Source organism: Eretmochelys imbricata, chromosome 11 (assembly GCF_965152235.1).
Source record: "Eretmochelys imbricata isolate rEreImb1 chromosome 11, rEreImb1.hap1, whole genome shotgun sequence".
In the NCBI taxonomy this organism is placed as follows: Eukaryota; Metazoa; Chordata; order Testudines; family Cheloniidae; genus Eretmochelys; species Eretmochelys imbricata.
In genome coordinates this window covers 53,613,505-53,638,671 of record NC_135582.1, presented here as the reverse complement: position 1 = coordinate 53,638,671, position 25,167 = coordinate 53,613,505, and the positions used below count along the sequence as shown (strand labels likewise).

General features: G+C 40.7%; 1 protein-coding gene across 1 annotated transcript in view; it reads left to right on the top strand.

Moving 5' to 3' along the window:
* TMEFF2 (transmembrane protein with EGF like and two follistatin like domains 2) overlaps nucleotides 1–25,167 on the top strand; it is a 171,272-nt gene that overhangs the window by 123,575 nt on the left and 22,530 nt on the right. The window contains exon 7 of the mRNA XM_077830140.1: nucleotides 846–905. Coding sequence (XP_077686266.1) covers nucleotides 846–905 — 60 coding nt within the window. The remainder of the gene's footprint in view (nucleotides 1–845; nucleotides 906–25,167) is intronic.

Below are 25,167 nucleotides of genomic sequence, written 5' to 3'. Positions count from 1 at the left end.
GGCCCAGTATCTTTAGTGGAGCCTATGTAATCACCATTGTTTGTTGTGTCATCTGGATCTTCATGATGCCAAAGTCACAGAGCCCAGCCTAATGAATATGGCAACCCTCCTCTTCCCAGCAGAAAGGCATATGTCCTTTCAGGAAATAACTCGGTGATTCTTGTTCACCTGGCTGCATTCAAGGTTTAGGATTAGGATTCAGAGCCACCTGGCACTATTTCATGTGTGTGCCAGCGTAACCATTGAGTTGATTTTCAAAAAGCCTATTTTGTGCTCAAGATAAAAATGGGGAAAATATGGTTTTAAATAGTCTCTGTAAATAAAATGGCCATTGAGTCACAGGATCCTTAATAGCTCCCCGCCCTCCTCTGCTTCTGAACTATAAATCCTAAACACATCTATTTACAGAGCCCTATTAAACCTGCATATTAAACACATTCTATTTATATTCCTATAAAATATTTATTTAAAATGAACCCTCCTTTCCTGTTCACCATTTTCAGATTAGATTATCACCAGGTCCGGATTATTTAAAACAATGAGGAAATCACACCTCACTGTAACTGGATCTTTTTAGATCCAGTTAGACATTGTTAGACAAATGTTATTCCTGGAATGGCAGCTTTGTGTCTCAGCATGGGGTGAATCAGTTCAAAGACCCTGATCCTGCAATTGACACGTTGCAGTCAGATTCTTGCTCCCATACACAGCTTCCTTGAAGTCAGTGGAGCTCTGCATAGGTGCAGGGACTTCTTGCTTACACTCTGAGACTTACAGGATTGGCCTCTCTTTTACAAAAGCAGCAGGAAACGTCAAAGCAACACATTGTATTTCTTTTAACACAGATAACACAACTACCACCACAAAGTCTGAAGATGGACATTATGCAAGAACGGATTATGCAGGTAAGATTCCTATTATAATATCAGTAATATGAGAAGTACAATTGGCAAAATCTTTGGGGCGAGAACAGTTTCCCCTATGTTTGCAAAACTGTAAGTATAGTAATCTTTAATTTTTTTTTACTTATTTGTGGTGGGGGGTAATCTGAAAACTGCCTCTCTTTTTATCAAATGTCTCATCATCACTAATGTACAAACACTCTGGGGCAAAAAAAAAAAAAAAAAAGCCTGTATTGACAGTGAGACTAGTTAACATTGCAGAATGCTTGCCCCGGCAGCAGGTATTGGTGGAAATCAGTACAGCTTTCACACTGAACCAAATGTTGCAAATTGTTGTCAGAACACCTGAATATGATTAAGTGAAAACCAATAGTTTTGTATAGCTCCTCCCAAAAATACAATATATGCTGCGTCATCAGATGCTGCTAGAATTGATATTATCTCTGTGTTTGAATGTAAAGTTAATAAGGTATTTATAATAGATTTTAAAAAATGATAAATGGCTTTAATTTATTTATACGCTCCAGTAAAAATTAATGGCTACGTAGCGTGATATAACATTTTAAATTAAAAACATGTAAATGTTATGTAGGGTTTATCGAATTTTGTTTTGGGTGAACATCTTTCTTTTTCAAATCTTCTTACTAGGAGGATTAATTTATGAGTGGCTTTTGTGCAAATATTCACAGCTTGACGTTAGAACTGTGAATAGAAGCATTTGGAGTGTTCCTGTTAAAAATGTGGCAAGCAATGTATAATTGCTTAAGCTTGTGTTTTTTTATATTGTGAAAATAGATCTTTACAAGGGAGTACTGTTGAGCTACAAAGCTCTGAATGCCAGGTTTACCCCCACTGATATGCTGTGCAGTGAAGATGAAATACAGTTTATCTCTTAGCGGTTTATAATTTTTACTAGTAAAATTTTGTAAAACTTTTTATTAAGGCGAAGTTACAATAAAATGTTAAAACTATATTGTACATTACTTATTCAAGATCAGATTAATAGCCAGAACCTGGCTAAAGATTCTTGCTTACTGCCTGGGAAGCACTCCTCCTCTGCATACGCTAAAAAGGTTGATAACATTTCAAACTATCTACCCTCTTTTTGGTGCTTCCCTTGGGCATGTACTTGGTATGAAAGCTTTTCCATAATAAGGAGAATCTATATGTTACTATACCACAATTCCATAGGAGGATGGTTCACATTTTTTCAGTTGCGTGCAATACAAAGTCTAGCAACTAACTATAAAAAATAAATTAATTTGTCATTTGTTAGAAATTTAGATCATTTACTGGCTCATTAAGTAAGCAGGTCGGAGGATCTCTAGGAAGCTGGCATTTTGTCAAAAGATGAATCTCTTTAATAATTTTCTTTCAAAGCCATCTAATTCCTGAACCCAACCACCAGATGTGCATGTATGTACCCTTTTCCCTGCAACTCTTTCAACAGAGCACCTCCCTAATAGCAAAAAAGATGATGGATCTTAACTGAAGTCAAATTAAATATTTCGTTAAAAAAATTCTTTGAGTAATACAAACTGAAGATGTGTATCATCTAGCCCATACAGAGAGACACTCATTAGATCAGTTTCTTTATCCAAATTTCTCTCTCACCTTTTCATCTGTATTGTTTTCTGATCAACATCTTTTTCAGTCAAAATTGTATATATCTTAGAAATTAAATCTTTTGTTCCAGCTTGCTCCTGGAACTCCTCAAAAGTGGTTAAGGTCTAGATAAAATCTGACTTGTAAATATTGAAAATATGAGCTCTTTATATTATTTACACTACTACAAATCTCTTGGTATGTTTTCAAACCTGCACCCTAGAACAGCTGTCCAAATTGAATAATCTCAGCTCTTACCCACAACAAATAGTCACTTTGATATTTCCTAGGGATAAATTCCTGGTGATTAATAAAAGTAGCTAAGGAAGAGGGCCTCGGTGACAGCAATTTAGAAAATTGGTCCAAAGCTACTTGGAATGTATGTTAGAAAGTGTTCACTGTTCATTAGTTACCAATTGGTAATCTAGGGTGAGGATGCATACTGGGTGGTTATTCTACATCGACAGTAAGCCACACAGTTAAAAAATGTTTATTCCATTCCAGTTTTAAAAGTGATGTATTGAGATTTAAAAAATATACAGGGCCAGATTATGGCACAATGAGCTTGAGGAGCACTGGTTAGTAACCCTAGAACCTAAACAACATGAAGGGAGGACACAGTGGGTTCACTTTGGTAGAGAAGGAGCCAAAATGCACAATGCCCCATATTTTTTCCTTTCTCAAGGAGCTTTTCCAAGAAGGACGGGGGCAGAGGTGATAAAAGGAAAACTCTACAGAGTCAGCCCCAAAAGCTTTGATTGATGCAAGCTTTCCCCTCTAAGTTGGCAATTGGTTTTCTTAAGACACAGACAAGGCTGAGGTTGAATCTTGTGATAGGTTGGGGAGAAGCAGAGCTGGGCTAAAATGATTTCTTTTCAATTAGAAATAAGGACAAGCAATATTGTTGTGTTAAATCCTCTATTTTCCTTGCTTGAGACCTGAAGAGAGCGGTGTAGGCTCTCAGGTGAGAATTAAGGCCTGTGGCTCCTTTTAAAATGGTGCGCTAGCCTATCCAAGCCTGCTAGCCTCTAGTAATTTAGCATTAGCATGGCAGTGAACCACATGACCTGGTGTCTGAACAAAAGAAGTGCACTTAAGTAAAAACCAGCTCAGCTGTAACAACAAGGGAAAGAGATGGAGGAAAGAGAGGCTGAGGATTAGGAAGAGGGGAAAAATAGCAGTGGCAGCAGGGGAGAGGGCCATTCAGGAGGAGGTGGGTTGTGAGTATAGGTCATTGGGGGGGCGGATGGGAGGGAGGACCACAGAAGATACCATGGAATCAGAAATAGAAGGGAGACCAACGGCTAGATGTTGGTCAGGAAAGTCATGATAATTTCCCTTTGGGGAGCACAGAAATGGAGTAGTAGTCCTGAGAAGAAAATCAATAGCAGCAACAAGTTGCTGGAGATTAGAGGACAGGTTAGAGATGATGAAGAAGGTGATGCTGAATTGTTTTGCAGGAGGCAGGGGCAGAGGTGAGGCAAAAACAAACAAAGGGGTATTGGAGAAAGTCTGTGAGCATCAAAAACTGCAGAGAATTCTGTGAGGATACTAGAGTGAACATTACAGAAAGTGGAAGGGACTGGGGTTTGTGGAAAGGAGAGAGGAGTGATGTCCAAGGAGAGAAGAAGATCAATAAAAAAGAGTCATTTTCCTCATGGGCAAATCTTCAGTAGTATCCCAGAGCAGAAGAAATAAGGTCATGGAGCTGCAGCTCCTACGTTGTTCCAACTCCCCGGAAGACATGCACTGAATCTGAGTCACTACATTTGTGGAAACGGTGGGGATGTCCTGGATAGCTCTCATGCAATAATATTTATCTAGCTATAATTCATAACTAATCCCTGGTGACTTCTTTTCTGATTTGAAGCCATATGGGTTCCAGTAGATGACCTGCCTGTTAGGGTAGGTCCTCCACCAATGTGATTTGGTATAGTTTCATTGACTTCAATGGAGCTACATGAATTTGCACCAGCTGAGGATCTGGCTTCTTTTCTGAACTTAAATATATTCTTGTCTAATCTCCAATCTCTACAAGTGGTAACTGAGTTTTGCTAAACATGTAGTTTGAAATCTGGTAAGTTCATGCGCAGCAACCCATATGATTTCAGTTTCACACAGTGCTCATGGAATAATTGCCACTGAAAACGTGAGTTTAAAGGAATCATTTAGAAAAATATCTAAAGCCCTTGGTAAATTACTAGTCAAGATGGAATAAAACTGAGGTTCATTGGAAGTTCACGCTTCAGTTTTAGAACCACTTGCAGGACTGTATACAACATGCATTTCTCACGTTCTCTAACGTGCATTGCTGTTTGACTATATGTTTAATGATTATTTTAGGGATATTCTGGTATAGTGTGTGTTACTGTACTTTCGATGAACGCATCCGATGAAGTGAGCTGTAGCTCATGAAAGCTTCTGTTCAAATAAATTTGTTAGTCTCTAAGGTGCCACAAGTACTCCTTTTCTTTTTGCAGATACAGACTAACACGGCTGCTACTCTGAAACCTGTACTTCCTCAGAAGGGGAATGCTATATTCCTCATTGGGCTGATTTTTATGTGAAGAAATAGCACTTCCTTCATCGCAGTATCTCTGAAATAATACATCCAAGTTAATGAATCTAGGGCTTTCAATAGAAGTCCCTTTACTATGCCTAGTATCAGGGGATAGCCGTGTTAGTCTGTATCCACAAAAACAAAGAATCCGGTGGCACCTTAAAGACTAACGGTATCATTGGGCACCTCTGAGGCCTTGTCTATAGTGCGGACGTGTTGCAGGTATAGCTGTATCAGCATAGGTATAACAGCAGTGCTCGCCCTGGTGTAGACACAGCATATCCAAAAGAAGGAGTTTTTCTGCCTGTGTTAGAACACCACATTAGTGATGGTAACAGAAGCACTCTTCTGTCAACATAGTTGTGTCTGCATAGGGGATTTTGCTGGCCTAGCTATGCCAGCTAGGGAGTGCTGGTTTATTCACACATACCTGTGCTGACAAAACTTTGTATTATAGGTCTGGCCTGAGACAGAATTTCATGCCCACTTATAAAAACTCTGAATCACAAGAATTGACTTTTCCAGGAAGAAAGGGAATAAGGAAATAATTGGTATTGTCCATTATATTGATCCTAACACTGTGAAATGCTCTCTGTAAAGGATCGGGTAACTAAAGGAACACAGGTAGTTCCCTTTGCACACACACATCAAGTCTCCAGAGTACAGTGGTCTTAAAGGATCACCCGAACAATCTCTAAGGTACTGCTATGTTTTTCGTAATAACCTGTTAATATCATACATTTATTTACCATACTTGCTTCCTAATGTTCTTCTTTTAAGTGATTTTTGTTAATAAATTTATGTACTTCACTGTTCACAAAACTGAAAGCTCACTTTACCTGGAAATGTAAATCTATCCATGGATTTGCTATATTTCTTTTTTTCTGTTTGTTTTTTCTTTTAAGGATCCCATTCTACACAGACAGGTTTTGCTCTGAGAAATGGACATCGCTGAATAATTTCAGATAAACATAAACTAATGACAGAGTGCGTAGTTTTCACCAAAACTAACATATGCATTGGGGGAGAGAGTGTCTATGAGCTTGCAAGCAGACATGAAATTCATTACTCTGTCAGGTGCTTCTCCACCACCAGCATCCAAAAGCCCACAGGTTTTACTGGACTCTCACTGCCAGCTTTACTTTCTATGTGTGCTTCTCTGTTCCCACGCACGCATCCCTCTCATTTTTAATAAGACACTAAGGCAGGGGTGGGCAAACTTCCACATCAGGGTGCGAAACTGTATGGAGGGCCAGGTAGGGAAGGCTGTGCCTCCCCAAACAGCCTGGCCCCCACCCCTATCCGCCCCCTCCCACTTCCCGCCCCCTGACTTCCCCCCTCTCAGAATCCCCCCCATCCAATCCCCCCTGCTCCTTGTCCCCTGACCGCCCCCTCCCAGGACCCCTGCCCCTAACTGCCCCTGGGGACCCCACCCCCTATCCAACCCTGCCCCATTCCCTGTCCCTGTCCCCCCCCGAACCTCTGCCCTATATAACCATTTGGATTTTTTTTGTGGGGGAGGGAATTGGTGGATTTTTTTCCCCTAAACAAACTGGCAATAAATGTATTCCTACAACTCAGAAGCTACATTTAAAATACTATAGGAGTTGTATGTGTGTGTGTACACGTATGAACACATACACACACATATATATATATATGAATTAATTCCTGGAATATTTAAAAATATAGCTTCTAAGTTGTGAGTAGGGCAGTCAGTATTTCCTTGAAATAAGGAAGGCCTGCTGTTTGTATACATTGATTTTTTTTATTTTATTTTATTTTATTTGCATATCCTCATACCTTTTTAAGCCCAGGCTTTCAAGCATTTTTTATAATATCTAATTTTTGTTTCTTTACCCTCCACAACCTCTTAGAAGCTGGACATTAGCAATTATGCCTGTACTGATTTTATTCTTTTTTTCACTGGACAAACACCTTTTTTTCTTTTTTCCCAAACCCACCTGTGATCACTGTGAAGACTATCCCAATATGGCTGGGCCATTTTCAGTGTTGTGGTTCACTAGCAACATTAGTGATAACATTGATAGTTTTAATACAGATGTGAAAAATGAATTGTTAATTAATATTTTCTCCTTACTCAGGCAAAAATCCCCAGATAACCATTGATCAGGCCTTGAGTGTTTGGTTCTTCAGGGGCTTGATACAAAATCCATTGAATTCAATGTGAGTCTTTTCACTGACTTCAGTGGGCTTTGGATTGGACCCCAAGAGCAGAGAAAAAATGTCACTGAACTTATACATAAAACAGTCACTACTATTTTATTCTTAATTTCAGGGATAGTATGCTAGGAATTCAGAGGGTATTCCCCCACCAGATTATAACAGTTTTAAAGTACATCAAATTTTGACCCTAAACTACTTGACAGTGTCCCTTTTTAAATTAAAGACTTCCATGTCATTCATTTCCTAAAATGCTGGCGAATAATATAGCCCGACAACTTTGCTCTGGTATACAAGCTACTATCTAGTTTTTGCTGTGTCTTTGCAAACCAGGCATTCTTTAAGGAATAAGCAAGTGAGGCATACAGTATAGGGTGACCAGATGTCCTGGTATTAAAGGGACAGTCCCGTATTTAAGCCCTCCTGCAGGTGTCCCGACTTTTTCCTAAAAACGGACACATTTTCTGTCTTCCCCACCACCATCAGTATTGGCTGGTCTTGCTGCTGGACAGATCCCTGTTCACCAGCTGCGTGCCCACCAGCAGTGAGTGGGGCGGTCCAGTGGCCAACAGTAGGGGTGGGTGTGCAAGTCTGTGGTGGGGCAAAGCTGCTGTGCTTGGGGCCAGATGCTCCCCCTGCTGGCCCTTCAGCACAGCCCCGCTGCATTCCAGCTCTCGGCCAGCAGAGTCCCCATTTCCGGCCGGCACTGGCTGCAAGCTGCGATGGCTGGTGAGTGCAGGCAGGTGCCAGGCGGTGGCTAGTTATGTGTGACCTCTGCTGACCACCTGTCGGCCCATTACACGGTCCCCCACTCGCTGTCCTCTGCCTGCTTTGCCCCGTCACACACACACCCAGCCCCGCTGCTCCTCCATATCATCTCCACCTCCCCCACTCCCCCCGGCGGGACATATCCCGCTCCCAGTACTGAGCAGAGACCCAGCCCCTGGTCATAGTGCTCAGCTCATCAGCAGCCTGGCCACCAGGCCCCTTCCTTCCCCCACTACCTCTGGCTGGGCCATCGCCCTGGGAAAGGCCAAGACCTTCCAGCCTGGGTACTGGCCAGGAGGAGCTGATCCCTGCAGCTCCTCTCCCTTCCCTCCCGCACAATGCAAAAAGGCTACTGCTGGCCACATTCAGGTTTGAATCCTGGCAGAAATCTGGGGGGGCATGTGACCCTGTGTGCCCCCACATACACACACTTGTTGCCTCGGGAAAATGCGGCGCTAGATACCAGAAGAGGAAGGTCCATCCTGGGGGGCCAGCCAGGCATGGAGAGTGGAGAGTGCAGGGCAGGGAGGGTCCAGTCGTTTGATCCCCCCCCCCCATGTAAGACAGGTGCACAGGAGTGTGTACGTGTCACCTCTCCTTATGTGAGGGGAGGAGGAGGGGGTGGTGTCACTTCTCCCCATGTGAACCCTAAACCCTTAAAGATAAGAAGGTAAATAAAAAGAATCCAACTATGCAGTATTTCTTTTTAACAGGGGCTCAGTCAACTTGATGTTAATTTGAACATATGTACTGCATAGCTCTGACTGATTGCCATTGAACTCGCTTGAATATGAGTAATTTTACCAGGTGTCCCCTATTCAGCAAAAGGAAATATGGTCACCCTAATAAAGTAGCACATTGTGTGTCCATCATGCAGAAGAGAGAAACCTTTCCTCACCTGCAGCTTTAGAAAACAGTTAGGAAGATTGGATCCTTGCACATGCAGATCTCTGTGGATTCCATTTGCATAAGATCTAAGTTGGAGGTGGCCAAGCACTAAATGAATACATTATTTAGCAAGTTTTGGTGTTTTTCCCTGACATAACTTAAATAATGAAAACACATACAATATTTGGACACCTGGAGCAGCGAATTAAATGCTGTTTGGCAAGTTGCTGGATATATGTACATTTTGCCTGGTATTTAGCTACCCGTAATTGCAGTACAAAGGTTTTATAAACTCCGTGTGCATTAAAAGTCAACAATTCTTAAACATTTATTTAATGTTAGTTACATTCGCAAGGATATGATTCCATTAAAAAATTATCAGGTTTTTGTACAATGGAACAAAGGCAATGGAAGCCCTCGGTGGAAGAAAAATGTTTTTCAACTTTTTCAGCCTAGTGTAGGCTTTCACACCATCCAGACTGGGTTTTTTATCGAATTTTCCTGTAATTTGAGGTACCCAATCAGTCATTGTTTGCTTGGGGTAGCTTGAAGACATGGCTGCAATGAGGTGAAGAGACTAGGAGACCCAGCCTTCTTGTCTCTCCCGGCCCCTGAGGGGAGCTGGAAATTTGACCAGCCCGCCCCTCTGTCATGATTAAGGAGCTCACAGGCCAAATTTGATTGGTGCTGTGACCCTCCCTTTCACTCAAATTTAACCTAGCTGCCCCTCCATCAGGACAGGGAGGTAGCCAGGCCAAATATGAGCAGCACAGTAACCCTGTGTACCTGTTTGGCCCCTCCACCTTTTGCAGTCCTTCCTATACCCATGGGCGCTGAGCATCCCCAGCCCCTGAGAGAAGCAGAGCAGGGGGCACTGATGGGAGGATTGGCTCCAGGCTTTTCAGGCTTCCTACGGAAGTGGAGAAACAGAAGGGGGAGGGGAACTTGAGCTCCAAGAACTGCTTTGCCCCTGGTAGGGATGGCATTCTTCAGCCTGACCATTTCGGTGGGTGTGGGGTGGAAAGACTGTAGGGCTGGGTGCAGCAGGAGACCTTGGAGTTGGGTATGGGGGCAGCAGAAGGAGAGTGTGTGTAGAGCTGGGTGCAAGGGGGAGAGTGCACATCTGGATACAGAGGCAGCGTGAGAGAGTTCAGGACTGGGTCTGGGGACAGTGAGGCGGAGGAGAGTGTGGGGCTGGGTGCCAGGGGAGGGTGCAGGAGAGGGAACTTGGGGCTGGGTTCAGGTGGCATCAGGATAGACCTCTGGGCCCCCTCCTTAGGAAAATTCTGGTTGTGCCCTTGTTTTAGAGATACCCATGTCACATCCCTCCCAGTGTCTGCTGAGTTGTCTGAGCATTCAGACATGTAGCTGGTTACATGTAACCTGAGCCTAAAGACTGTGAAGGCAAAATGTATATGCAGAAGACCAGAGCTGAGCTCCATGCAAATGTAAAAAATAACTTTGCATGGGGGGAGCTTCAAATCTGTTTTTTCAGCCTCAGCCAAATTGATCCTGACACAGGGCCTTCCAGAGTAGGAAAATGAGACAAAGAGCTGGGAGGAGGGGGCAGATCTTCTAGAAATTTGAACAGTATCATGAAGAACAAGTACTCACTTCGTAAAGAAGGGTTTTGACAGCTATGCACAACCATCCGTGAAATATAGTTACCCACCAAGAAGATGGAGTAGGAGCTACCAGTAACAGCTGGAAAGCAAATTTGTAGACAGATATAATCTTTATCACACAGAGAGACAGAAGAACAAGCAAATGAATAAGACAGCAAAGCGAGGAGAAGAGTGTGTTGAAGATTGAAAAGCAGCTAAAGTGGCAATCGACTGAGCATGTTGCAGCAAGAATCAGTGGAAAGTGTATTTCTCTTACGGTGGAATAAAGACTAATAGATAGCAAGTGCAGAAAGGGTCACAAGCAAATATGATGGAAATACAAGGTCCTAGACTAGATCATAAATTTGATCTAGGAGGAAAGGATTTTTGGTGACACAATGGTGAGTCGTTTGTCTCGAAGTAGACCAAATAAAACTGACGATGGTAGCCCAATTCAGAACCATTCCAGTTTGTCAAGATTATTTATATTATCATTTAGTTGTACTACAGTAGCACCTAGATTCCACAGTTGAGATGAGGGCGCCGTCACGCTTACCACTGCACAGTAATAGTGCAGTGGTAAGCACATAGTAAGAGAGCACCTCAGAGAATGTACAGTCTAAATAGATAAAACAGACAAAGGAAGTATTGTTATCTGTTTTACAGATTGGCATCTGAAGCACAGAAAGACACTCACCTGACACACACAGTCTGTGGCAGAATTGGAAACTAAATCCAGGTCCACCAAGTCCCAGTCCAGCACTTTAACCACTAGCCCAACCTTCCTCTCTTATACACACATATTAGAATGTAAGACTGGCCAATGTCATTCTGGTTGTCCATCTAGCCCGGTATCCTGTCTCTGACAGTGGCCAGTGCCAGAGATTTCTAAGGGAATGAACAGAACAGGGCAATTTATCAAGTGATCCAACCCCTATCATCCAATGCCAGCTTCTGGCAGTCAGAGGTTTAGGGACACCCAGAGCATGGGTTTGCATCCCTGACCATCTTGGTTAATAGCCATTGACGGAACTATCCTCCTTGAACTTATCTAATTCCTTTTTGACCCCTGTTATAGTTTTGGCCTTCACAACACCCCTGGAAATGAGTTCCACGGGTTGACTGTATGTTGTGTGAAGTACTTCCTTATGTTTGTTTTAAACCTGTTATCTATTAATTTCATTGGGTGACCCCTGGTTCATGTGTTATGTGAAGGGGTAAATAACATTTTTTACACACCAATCAAGATTTTATACGTCTCTGTCATATTTTCCCCATAGACATCTCTTTTCTAAGATGAAGAGTCCCAGTCTTTTTAATTTCTCCTCATATGCAAGCTGTTTCATATCTCTAATCACTTTTGTTGCCCTTTTCTGTACTTTTTCCAGTTCTGATATATCTTTAAGATTGGTCAACCACAACTACGTGCGGTATTCAAGGTGTGGGTATATCAGGGATATATATAGTGGCATTATGACATTTTCTGTCTTATTATCTATCCCTTTTCTGTTGATTCCTAATATTTTGTTAGCCTTTTTGACTGCCGCTGCACATTGAGCAGATGTTTTCAGAGAGCTATCCACAATGATTCCAAGATCTCTTTCTTGAGCAGTAACAGCTAATTTAGACCCCATTGTTTTGTACGTATAGATGGTATTATGTTTTCCAATGTGCAAAAAATATGCATTACTTTGCATTTATCAACACTGAATTTCATCTGCCATTTTGTTGCCCAGTCACCCAGTTGTGGGAGATCCCTTTGTAATTCTTCACAGTCAGCTTTGGACTGAGTATCTTGAGTAATTTTTTATTGTCTGCATTCTTTGCAACCTCACAGTTAAACCCTTTTTCAAGAACATTTATGAATATGTTGAACAGCACAGGTTCTATCCTATCCTTTGTTTCCTGTCTTTTAACCAGTTACTGTTTCATGAGAGGATCCTACCCTGTTATCGCATGACTCCTTACTTTGCTTAAGAGCCTTTGGTGAGGGACCTTAACAAAGGCTTTCTGAAAGTCCAAATACACTTTATCCACTGAATCACTCTTGTCCACATGTTTGCTGATCCCCTCAGAGAATTCTAAGCCATGTTGATTCTTCACCATCATGTCATGTTCATCTATGTCAGGGATCGGCAACCTTTGGCACGCGGCCCATCAGGAAAATCTGCTGGCAGGCCGGTTTGTTTACCTGCAGCATCCACAGGTTCAGCTGATCTCAGCTCTCACTGGTCGCGGCTCACCGTTCCAGGCCAATGGGGGCTGCGGGAAGCGGCCTGGGCCGAGGGATGTGCTTGCTGCTGCTTCTGAACCTGCGGACACTGAGGTAAACAAGCCTTCCCAGCTTGCCAGTGGATTTCCCTGACAGGCCACGTGCCAAAGGGTGCCTATCCCTGATCTATGTGTTTGATAATTCTGTCTTTTACTGTAGTTTCTACCAAATTGCCTGGTACTGATATTAGGCTTACCGGCCTGTAATTGCCAGGATCACCTCTGGAACCTTTTTTAAAAATCAGCATTACATTAGCTATTCTTCAATCATTTGGTACAGAAGCTGATTTAAGCAACAGGTGACAAGCCAGTTAGTAGTTCTGCAATTTCATACTTTTGTTCCTTCAGAATTCTTGGGTGAATACCATCAGGTCCTGGTGACTTATTACTGGTTCATTTATCAGTTTGTTCCAAAGTGTTCTCTATGGACACCTCAGTCTAGGACAGTTGCTCAGATCTGTCACTTTAAACAGAATGGCTAGTTGTGGGAATCTCCCTCACATCTTGTGCAGTGAGGACAGATGATTCATTTCACTTCTCTGCAATGGCCTTGTCATCCTTGAATGCTCCTTTAGCACCTTGATCATCCAGTGGCCCCACTGACGGTTTGGCAGGCTGCCTGCTTTTGATGTACTTACAAGTTAACAGCAATTTTTTTTTTTTTGGTCTCTTATTAGTTGCTCTTCAAATTCTTTTTTGGCCTGTCTAATTATACTTTTACATTTGACTTGCCAGAATTTATGTTCCTTTCTATTTTTTTAAGCAGGATTTGACTTCCAATTTTTAAAAGACGTCTTTTTGTCTCTAGCCACATCTTTTCCTCTGTTGTTTAGCCATGGTAGTATTTTTTAATAGCTTAGGTATCTTAACTAATATTTACAAAAATCATTTTTTAAATCTGTCATGATTTTTCATATCTCCATAATTGAAGAGGTGGGGGGCTCTTAAAAGGGAGGGCTGCTGTTTTAATGCTACTTTGCAGCACGAAGTCCCTCCAGGAAGGATGCATTGCAAGATGTTAGTTACACCTAATAGGGCCAAGCTCCCATTGTATTCAGTGGAAGTTGGATCAGGTTCTAAAACAGATGCATAGATAGAAAATTGCTGTAACTTGATAATTGCTTCAGAGAAAACATCACATCGCCCCACATGGGACTTGAACCATCAAGCTAAAATTTTCTCCACTGGAAAAATCCTATCAAAGCTAACAGAAAATAGAGCCTGTCTATATGCTAGTGGTTTTGGTTTTTGGTTTTTGTTTATCATCCTATAGAATTTAATAGAGAAGGCTATTCCTGCCACAGAATTCTGCAGAACGGTTCAAAAAACCCTCAGAAAGATTGTCATTTTCCATTAGACTATTGTCAACTCCAAGTATTCCAGAATCATGACTGTGCCCCAAAATTATGAGATTGGCTTAAAAATCATGAGTTTTTTTTTAAATAAATTGTGGATGTTCATTTGCCTTCTCATTTCTGAAATTTAGAGTGCACTTAGGTCATATTTTCAGGCTTTTTTCCACAACTGTGAGGGCTAGATACTTTTAAAAAACATTAAAGCTGAGATTCTTATGTAATTCTGTGAATCTGGGACCTGCAGTTTGAAGAAAAATATCAAATATCCTGAGTCTCATAAAAAATTGCAATAGTTGGCAGCATTAATTAAATTATGTAGCTTTCTTTAGGATGAGTTCTATAGAACATTATATGTTTCAAAGTAGCAGCCGTGTTAGTCTGTATCTGCAAAAAGAAAAGGAGTACTTGTGGCACCTCAGAGAAACTAACCAATTTATTTGAGCGTAAGCTTTCGTGAGCTACAGCTCACTTCATCAGGTGCATGCAGTGGAAAATAGAACTCTCTAAAACTCTATTGGTTCTGTCCCTAGTAAGTTCTATATGACTTTTTTGCAAGATTCGGGGGGAAGCTAAATGGTTCCAGGGAGATGTGAGCCCCATTCACAAAGTCCCATGCCAGGAGATAGGCAGTGGCACATGTTTCAGTAATATTTAGTCTCACATTATTTCCTGAAGGGCCTGTAAGACTGAAGACAGACTTATGGAGATTTTAATACAAAACTATAGGGAGAAAGCAGCATTGCTCATTTAATCTATCAACCCTGAAAGTCTAGCTCATTTTTTTGTGAGTGTTCTCCTGTAACTCTGAATTGCCCTGTGACAAGCTTATATATGGTCAAATGTAGTGAGTTGGTTGGTTTGTTTTTAATGGGAGATGCAGTGCTCTTTCTTTGCGTAATGTTGTCCGTTGTTGCACTCATAGATCCTAAAGTTGTGAGCATTAAAACTGAAATTGACTTCTGATCATTAAATGAATTTCTAGACACCTCTTTCCCATAGACTTCTGTCGCTCAAGGAAAGTAGAAATTTCCAATAGGATGTGCTTTTAAAGCTCAGTGCTTAATTTCCTTATTAATAAATTTGGACCATAAGTTACATTGAGTTGGTTTGTGCCTCATTTCCATAATGAGCGAATTCAGCTATGTACTGAATGAACATTGAAATGAAAGCTGTTTGGTTTGTCCACAAGCACGTAGCCTGAAAACAAAATATGTCTAGGCTAATAATTTGATCTGTATGAAATAAATAAACAGCAAATGCAAGCACCAGCTTGTAGCACCAATTGGCATGAGCAGCATAATAAATAAAAGGTTGGACCAGGCTATTATAGTGTCACCAGCTTGCCTGAAATATTTAAGTCCTGGAAATGAATTAAGGTGTCAAACGTCTTTGAGATTTCTGAGTGGAAATTTTGCAATACAAGTATTTTTCCCTCTGGGGTTTGCATTAAAGCTGTGCAAGATTCATAAAGCTTGCTACAACTCTGGCTCACAGGTTTTCCACTTCCTTCCTACCACTGTTCTTTAGTTGTTTTTTTCCCCTATAATATCATGTAGCCAGTCATCTGTAACATTATGTTATGTTAGTGGTTATGGATAAACACAGAGAAACTGTATTTGCAATACATATGAGGGTCGTACACAGAACAGCTAGCCAGCCTGAGCTCACATAAGGATTCCTGCAAATTTCTCCATTTATGCCCCAGTTCATAAATGCATCATGCATCATTTATATATTCAAAATGCAGAAATCCTTGTTCTTAAGCAAATTAGAGGCTGTTAATGCTAATCCCTTTTTCCCCCTCTAATCTTCAGTGTAAGTATCAGTGCTATGCTCAAGAGAATAAAATAAGCTCAAATTGGGGTAAGGTTTGCAGAAAACTAGACTTTTCCTTCTGAGACATCAGAATTAGACTCGGAGGGTTAAATTAAGCCTGCCTCGACATAACTTTTCGCCTTTTAAACTATTAAAGTTATTCTTTGTTTTTAACCAGAGATTCTTTTTAAATATGACATTGGTTGGAGAGGGATGCTGAGAGATAGGGAATGTGGGAAGGAGTGCTCAAATACATTTGCTTAATTTGCTAGTCGTGCTTTTTGTAGTGCTCTAGGTAAGGCTATGCCCCAGCATTTGCTTTCTAAACCTTTGTTTTCAGAGGTTTATGACAATGTACTAGCTGAAACATGGCATACAAAGGTGACATGATTTCTGAGTGGAATTTTCAAGATACGCAGTAACAATTAGCCACATGCAGTATTGCAGCCTTGTTCTGGTGAAAAGATTACAGCTCTCACACCAAAGTTGTTTTATATAAAATTAAGTCACACAGAGACACATAATCAACAATTGTATCTTCACTGTCCCCTAGGCAAATCATACTTTTAAAACCATTTCCCCATTTTTAAATCAACGCTGCTTACACCTTTAATAAATAGCATTCTTTGTTAATTCCATCTGAACGCATGGGAAGAATTGTTCTGTGGACTCAAGTGGCTTTCACAGGCCTATACCTTTGTTTATCACAGACAGACACAAACCTGCTTCATGTTACATGTTACGCTGAAGCCTTTAATTTTTTTCCCTTGGTATCCAGAACAAATCTATGTTCCAATTCCCCCGAAAGAAAGAGGAGACTAAAAATCCATAGCAGAATTGCTGGAAGCGTGCATAAATACTTTTAAGTATAAAATATTTATTCCTTAATCTTAATAGTAGTAAACAATTGGCATTGGAGCTGACATTTCAAATACCTCTTTCTGGTGCTTGATATTCATGTTTGATGACTGGGTTTGATTTTATTTTCATCTGCTCATAGTCTTGTTTTAAACACTGGGATGTAATAGCATTTCATTCACCGTTATCAGAAAAAAATAGATACATACCAGCTACCATACTGACTGGTACAGGTGTATACCTCTGCCAGCATCATCTTTCCCTCTGTACCCAAAGAAAACTATCCCAGACCTAGGCTCTGTTAACTTTGTTAAACCTGGCCCTGGAAAAATATGCTATGCTTGGAGCCCAGGTTTGGGATTTCGCTATCCGAGGTTCCATCTGGCCCTTTTGTAGACTTCAGAATTTTTAGTTAGTTAGTGGCATTCTTCTTCTTAGTACTCTGCCAGGACTGGAGACATAATATAGAAGCACAACAGCTCCCAACAGCACAAAACACTAATTTGGATTAAGTTAATTAATCCTGCAGGCAGCCATAGTAAACTTTACTGCATATCAGCACCATTTTAGGAAAACCACCTGCTAAAAGGATGCCACTAGAGACTGCTCTCCCACCAAGGATCTCAGGATCTCTAAATGGACACAGTGGAGCACAAGAAAGTGTATGTGTAGGGAGAAGAGGTTTATTTGCTTAATTTTCAGAGGGCCTTAAGTATTCGGTTTAGAGAAAAGAGAGGCTGTTTCTTGCTTACTGTAATACTTTACCCCATCGGCACAATCTCAAAGAAATGTTATGTGTCACATCCTCAACTGGTATAGATCAGCACAGTTTTACTGACTTCACTTTCCACCAGCTCAGGAATTGGCCCCATACTTTTTCCCTTTATATATCTGAATTTAAAAAAATACATTTTCACTGGTTGTGTCAGCAATGCAGCTTCGTCCCTCCCCCGACCCCAGCCAATTCTAAAAGAAATAAGAAAATATTAATGGCAAAAGCATGTTACTTCCAAGGATGGAAAATGTCAATAGATATTCATAAATATAGTAATGAAAATTAACTAAAATATATCCAGGCAAAAGAACTAAGATTTTACTAGCAGCTCTTCATCATTTTTTTTTAATTTGCTTCCAGGTGAGAGTTGATTTCACAGCCCCTCGTCCCCAAACACACCCTTTTACTTTAAAAGGTACATACAAACATTCCCCTGTGCACATCAGAAATCAGTCCATTGGATATTTGTAACAAACAGGTTCATAACAAAGAATCTATTAGGAGACTATTCAAAAGCCACATTCTCCTGTTTTATTAAATGACCTTCAGTCTAGCATGTTAACACATGTCCCCCATGAGTGTCACGGTTAGCGTTAAATTATCATACTCTAAATATAATAGGTGTAAACTAAATGTGTAGTTACATAATCAGTAGCAGTGCATTTCCTAATTATTATCAACACTGGATTGGAATGCACTTTCTGCACAGTGCTATTATGACAAGCATTATCCATTTTTGACAGCATTACATAATAGTAAAATATATTTCAGGCTGATTAAAAAAAAAAACACCAACTACTACTACTCCCCATGGCCTTTTAATCTCCCTCTTTTACATTATCTGAGGTTTAAAGCTATGTGTATTGTACATCAAGAACACCCCTTCTCAAGGGTATTTCATTTGCAATTTTATTTAATAATGCAAGCATACTTTTATCTAGCTAAGATGGCAAAGGATCAAATAAAAATCATTCTAAAATCAAGTAACATACTGAGTTCTGAAAATGAAATAGCCAGAGAAGGACATATTATTAGTCTATAATATTTAAACTGATAAACTATTAGCATTTTGTCAGGCAGAATGCATCCTAAGCACTTCTCCTTTGCAGATTGCTTCAGCATGAACTGTAACTGTTTTAGACATATCTGGCACTGCAGAATTTTTCCCCTTCTGTATTTCAGTGATTTAAAGGGCCTTGGCCAGGCAGATGAATGTCAGCTGTGTGGTTTAAAATGTTTATAAAAGTGAATACAGCTTTTAAGAACTAGTGGGTGAAATCCTGGCCTCACTGAAGTCAGTGGAAGCTTTGCCATTGATTTCAATGGGCCAGGATTTCACCCTAATGCTTTTATGTCGTTTTTTATTCTTGTTAAATTCCCCATTTCCAGAAATGGTTCTTTCCCCCTCCCTGTCAGCTTCCCCCCACTTAATATATTTACAGTGTTGTTATGAAGGAGCAATGAGTAAGGTAAAATGGTGATCCTTTTCTTTTGCACAAATACCATCATTACATTTCACTTCTGTGGCAGTTAAATAAAGCAATACTGTATACATAGTAGGTTATGTTCCACTAATAAAACATTCCATTTCTATAGCCCGTTCCATCCAAGGGTCAAAATGGATTTTGCAAAGAGTAATGAACTGCAGTCCATCTGGGGCAGAGAAATATTATCAGCCCCATTTTTATGGAACAGGAAAGTGAGGAAGAAGCTGCCTTCTGGGTTCCATATGGCAGAAGTCACTGAAATTTTCCAGGAGAGGGAGGCCCAGACTATCTGCTCTTTTAGAAGGTCTTGCTGTCGGATAGAGACCATAACAAAACTTTCAAAAAGAAATGAGGCCTGGTTGCTCAGAATGTGCACCTGAGAGAGCCGACAGCTGACTGACTTCGGAAAGTAAAGTCTGACATGGATCAATGGGAAATGTCAATTAAAGGATGTTGAAGTCCTGGAAAAACACACTGTCAAGATCCAAGGAAAGTGTGGATTGCGTAGCAAGTGGCACTGCTTCGGCGTTATGCAGCCCAGGGATCAGACTGCATTTAGCTTCTGATGATGCCAGGGCCAACTAATGTTCTGTAACATTGGATGTTCACCGCCTTGTGTCACTAGGTGTGTGTGCCACACTTCTTTGATACGGCCTCATGCTGCATGCTTCTTCTCTTTAGCCTTTGAGTTATTTTAAGAAGCTTAAATGTTTGTTGTAAAACTGACCCCTCTGAAGCCAAACCGCCCCAGCAAAGTTATATAGGTGATATTTAAGGACTGCCATCCTGCATCACACCCAGTTTTAATCACTGGAGATAATAAGTGTGGGTATTTTTTGTGTTTATTATGTAATATCTTAATGCATTTTTTTGCCTTGGCGGCATTTTATCTTGTTTTATTATTATCTCCTTATACTTAAAGTTGGAAGAGAAGCCATAAATGTGAGTGGCCCTTAATTGGATACTGAGGTATGGCTTTTCCGCATCTGTCATGGGAAATGAAACATACTGTTCTCATCATTGTGCGCTGCAGTTGGAATTTTTAAACGGCATCTGCTGCAATAAACATTCATCCCCTGAACAACCACAAAAGGAAAATGTAATAAGAAAAGCAGGGAGATACTAAAGTTACAGACGTAGACTCCATGGGCCCGATTATCATCACCCTGTTTGTAATGCAGCACGCAGGAGAAAACAGATGCATAAAAATAAAGGCTCGGGTAGGATTCATCCCTTGAAAAGTGCAGCTACTTCCCTGTGCACAGGGGTGGGGATCACAGCTCTGCAGCATGCCCATAAAATGCTTCCCCCCTTCCCTTTAACTACCACAAAAGTAGCAAAAAATATGACTGAAAGTGACAGCTGTTAGCTGACATTAGACACCTGTCTGGGCAGTCACAGGAGAGTCAGCGACAAGTACTGCAGGGTGAGATCACTGAGGATGAGAAGGGAATGTCCAGGACGGGTGACCCAAGCAAAGCAACACAGAATGGCTGGTGCCACCGTCATGGCAGCAGGAGTGGGAAACAGAGAGTTCCTTCCATTCAAAGCAGTATTGCTGCATGCTATTAGCAGTCCAACCCTCTTTCCCATTTGTTGTCCAACCTGTGGCCATTTCTAGATAAGCATTTACTGTGGGGACTGTCTTCTGTGCTTTTATTGTCACCACTAGCTCACCCTCCTGGTGGTGCAGCTTGCTCGGGCTTTCATTCCTGCTTAGCACCCAACACACTAGTGCTGAAACTGGTTAGATGAGACATCACACCCTGTCTCCATCAGGTGGCTATGGAATCAGGGCACACTTTCCCTATTACAGTTCCCCTCACAGCAGCCTGAACTTCCTTCATCACATCTCTAGCAGGAAGGCATAACGTACATGCAGAGTAGCACGCTCTAAAGCCATTTCCCACTCTTGGCACCTCGTGTAAATGCAGGTGTTGTATGGGGTGAGCATATCACACAATTGCTTTTTTTCCCCTTGGCAATGCCTTCTTTACTTTTGGTCACAGCCACTTTCTTGGGGTTACAGGAGCTGGACATCACTAGTGCCTTGTGCTACCTGTTCCCCACAAAGTATGATTGAATGTAAGTTGCCCGACTTTTCCTAGAATGTGGGACAAATTGCAATTTTTAAGTCCCTTTTGTTGTGGCTTGGGATGATCAAGTTGATCATATGCAGATATGTTCGCTTGTGTGTTTGACTTCTACATATACAAATTCATTCTCTTTCATTTTATTTTTCCCTCCCTCTTTCTTTTACCCCAAAATCCAACTGTTCTCTCTTGAATTCCCTTTGTCAGTTCTCTGAGGAAACATCTTTTATAAATAGAAGTGTTACCAGGAAAACCGTATTTGAAAGTGTGCCACTCACTAGCTCAGCTGCACATGAGCAATACAAAAAAGATTGCTTTAAGTAATCCAAACTAAAAATAAGGTAAGTCTCAGTATTGGGTCTGTAAAGCTGTCAGAAGGATTGAAGGAAAAGCCTCATAACCAAAATGGCAACTGTAGCCTATTTTTACATTTTGATTTTTGCTAACCTTTTTATTTCTTTGTTACCAATCAAAACTATTTGACATTTTTGCCATTCATATTTGTTTCCAGTTGGAAATTTTTGTGTGAAGACCAAATACTAAATGCATGAAAAACTGTGCTGGCAGTCCTAGAATAAGTCTAAGACCTTTTGAAATGCTGCTTTATGCCATCCATAAACCTCCACTATGAAACAATCTGTTCAGAATGGGGTTTGCCATTGAGAATTAGAGAGACAGCATAGTATAATTGGATTAAGGGGTGCTTCTATAGCCTTCCCTATTTGTAGTTGCTTCTCAAAATGAAACTCATGTTTTGTTTCATTGATCCTCTGCTCAGTCATCCCCTGCAGCAGCAGCTCACATAGTCTAAAGAGATAGATCCAGGGCTGATTAAAAATGTACATGAATCCCCTTATCAAATATATATGGGCATATAGATGTTATGTACATCCCCCCCACTCCAGAATAAAATCCGTTGTAAACTTACAGTTAGGGGTGCTCCTATACATTTCTGCTCAGCATTGTCATTAAAAATCAGAGCAATCAGCAGCTGGACCAATATTAACGTTCATGCCAGCCTCAACATAGATTTCATTGAAGAAATAATTTGGGGACAGTTGGGTGCATGTGTGTAACTGAGGGCATAATCTGGCCTTCAGAACCTTTATTGCTGCTGCTGTTGTGTCAGAAGTAAAGAACTCGGGTTGACTTTTAGATCCCAAACTCAGTTTGTAGGGTGGGCCATTAGGAAAAATTATAGCTTTAGTGGTAAACTGAGGACAGTTGGCATGGCTATCACTGAAAGTCAGTAAGCATAAGGCACTACGATGCCCTTTTTACTAGTAGTCACTTTCATAGGTGCTGGAACTAGGGGTGCTGCTGCACCCCCTGGCTTGAAGTGGTTTCCATCATATGCAGGGTTTACAGTTTAGTTCAATGGCTCTTGGCACCCCTACTATACAAATTGTTCCAGCACCTCTGGTCACTTTTCAGAGCAGAACTGCACTTTACGTATTGCTCATAGCTCACGAGTTTTCTGTTGTCGTTTCCTTTGATTCTGTGCTATGCGTTCATCTCATGGGCACTTCCTAAACCACTTTTCTTTCCCATATCTTTCAGCTCCACAGACACTCTGTATGGTGCTTGAAAGTAGTACACAAATCACATGGACTATTGTAGGTCTCCACCTTTCTTAACATGAAAGATAATCACAGCCACACAGAATCCTCTTGGCCATTAAGGTCACTTGCGCCTTTTTGTCCCCATTCCTTCACCCCAAAAGAAAGGGGTATTTTGTTTGTGGGCAAAGCCATGTTTCTCCTCACAGCCAGAATTCTTTTATTCTGTGGGATGGCAAAGGTACAACCCCCCTACTTATCCAAGGAGAAAGAAACTTGAGAAACATCATTAATCATGCAAACTGTCTCCTGTACTAGTGCCAGCAAAGTAATCTTCCTTACTCCACCCATCAATATTCTTGACACCTGTCTTAAAACTTAGGTCATGCATATCCATCTGCCATTATAGAAGTGTCAATGTGCAAACACCTCTTGCTATTTTTAGGGTCATATGAAAAGTATTCATCAACTTTCTGTCACCTCGTCCAATTTGTCACCTTTAATGCTTTCTACCAACATCCTCATTGGTCACCTTTTTTTAAAAACAAGTGTTTTTAGGAAGATGTTCGAGACTTCATCGGGCACAGAAGAGAGTAATGTTTCCAGTGCCAATCAGAGGACAACAACTTTTGGGCTCACTTTCCCTGCAAGAACCTCCCTATTGTTAATGATAGGAAGTGCATGTCATCTTCTCCAGAACAAGAAGCTTAGAGATGGGTTTTCTTTATCACCTTGATGCCCATTCATGGAATAACAAGGCCAGAATCTCAGAAGATTTAAATCAGTATAGTTCTATTTTAATCAATGGTGCAGTGTTGATTTATACCAGCTGCTGATCTGGCCCATAAATTTTTAACTAGGAGTGTGCTGCCTTCAGTACCACCAGAATTCAGAGACAAATGACCATGATCCCCGTCTCATCATCTTGACAGTGTTGATAGTACAGATGTGGATGAAAACAAAGCCCAAGCTATGTATTTATTAACAATTTGTAATAACCATACAGAAAGGATTTTGAGTCGTATGTCAGTCAGTAGAAAACAAAACATATGACACCTACCCCACTACCACTGGAGGATGTCTGAATTCCTTCCCAGTATGTAGCTTGATGTCCAGCTCTAAGCATGGATAGGGAAAAGGCATCTCTTTTCTGATGTACATGAAGAAATTCTGCAAATTGCTTATACAGTGAAATTGAGATACTTTACCAGTGCTATTGGATTTTTGACATTAATATACCCAGGTTTAAACTCTGGGTTTACGTACCATCTGCCTCATCCTTATCCTTCTTTGAATAATAAGCAAAATAGATAAAATCCTCTCCGTTTTCATTGTGTGGAGTTTCAGGTAGATAAGGATTTGCAATTCCAGAGCTCCAAACAAGTCTTTGACCAAGTACATGCTCTTATTTTCAAGTGGAAGATCTGTGACAAAAATCAATACTACCTTCATAGTTATTATAATGAATCTGACCCATAGCCTTTCTTAGGATGGCCGCAAGCTTTCATCATGTGTCTAAGGTTTATTTATAAATATTGATTTATATTATAGATTACCTCTAACATTTCCTATAAAATACTCAAGTCTTGCTGTTTTGCTCTCCATGCTCTGCTTGGTATCAAAGGTACAGCAATAAATCAAAAAGACATGCCTAAAGCCACCACTGATAGCCACAGCGTCCAAGTTATAATAATGAGTTGTTTTGTTTTAATTTTAAGGAAGATCTTGCTTGGAAAGCATTATTTTGATTTAAACATTACTTTGGAAGTCACAGCAGATTCTGTTTACTCAAAAAGAAAAAAAAGTGAAACCTTCATATGCAAATGTATGGCATTTCAAAATGTCATATAGCTGTATCTACATATAAATAAGCTGCTTTCTGTATTCTATGATAGCAAGGCTGTTTTGATATAGAAATTGAATAATGGTATACAAATTAAAACCAGTGGGATATCATTGGGCCAAGCTTTAGGGCTGTTATTTCCTTAACCATCACTGAACTAGTTAGCTAATATTGCTATCCTTTTGCACAGATAGCCGTGGAGTCCAGAATAGGAACATGGTACATAACTGTTACTTGTTTATTTATTAAGAAGTGTAGTGAGAGCAAATATACCAGAAAAGAAGTGCATATTCATGCTGCTCCTTACTCCACTGGTGGTTCTATTGACTATTGGAGACATCCGGGTTTGGATCTCAGAAAATCAGTATTGAATCTAGAGGATGGCAGGTAGTTTGGTTTCAATATACTTGTTCCAGCTGATCCACCTCTGCCACCCCCAGCAACCCCTTTACTGCCATGCAGTAATATCATGGATGGATTTGGGCCTATAAAGTAGTTTTGTTCTTCGCTCTCTCCTACCCTTTTATTTGTGTTGTGGGGTTGGGTTTGTTTCTCTGTTTGGTTTTTGTTCCTTGTTTCTTGGTTTTTGAGAATAAACTG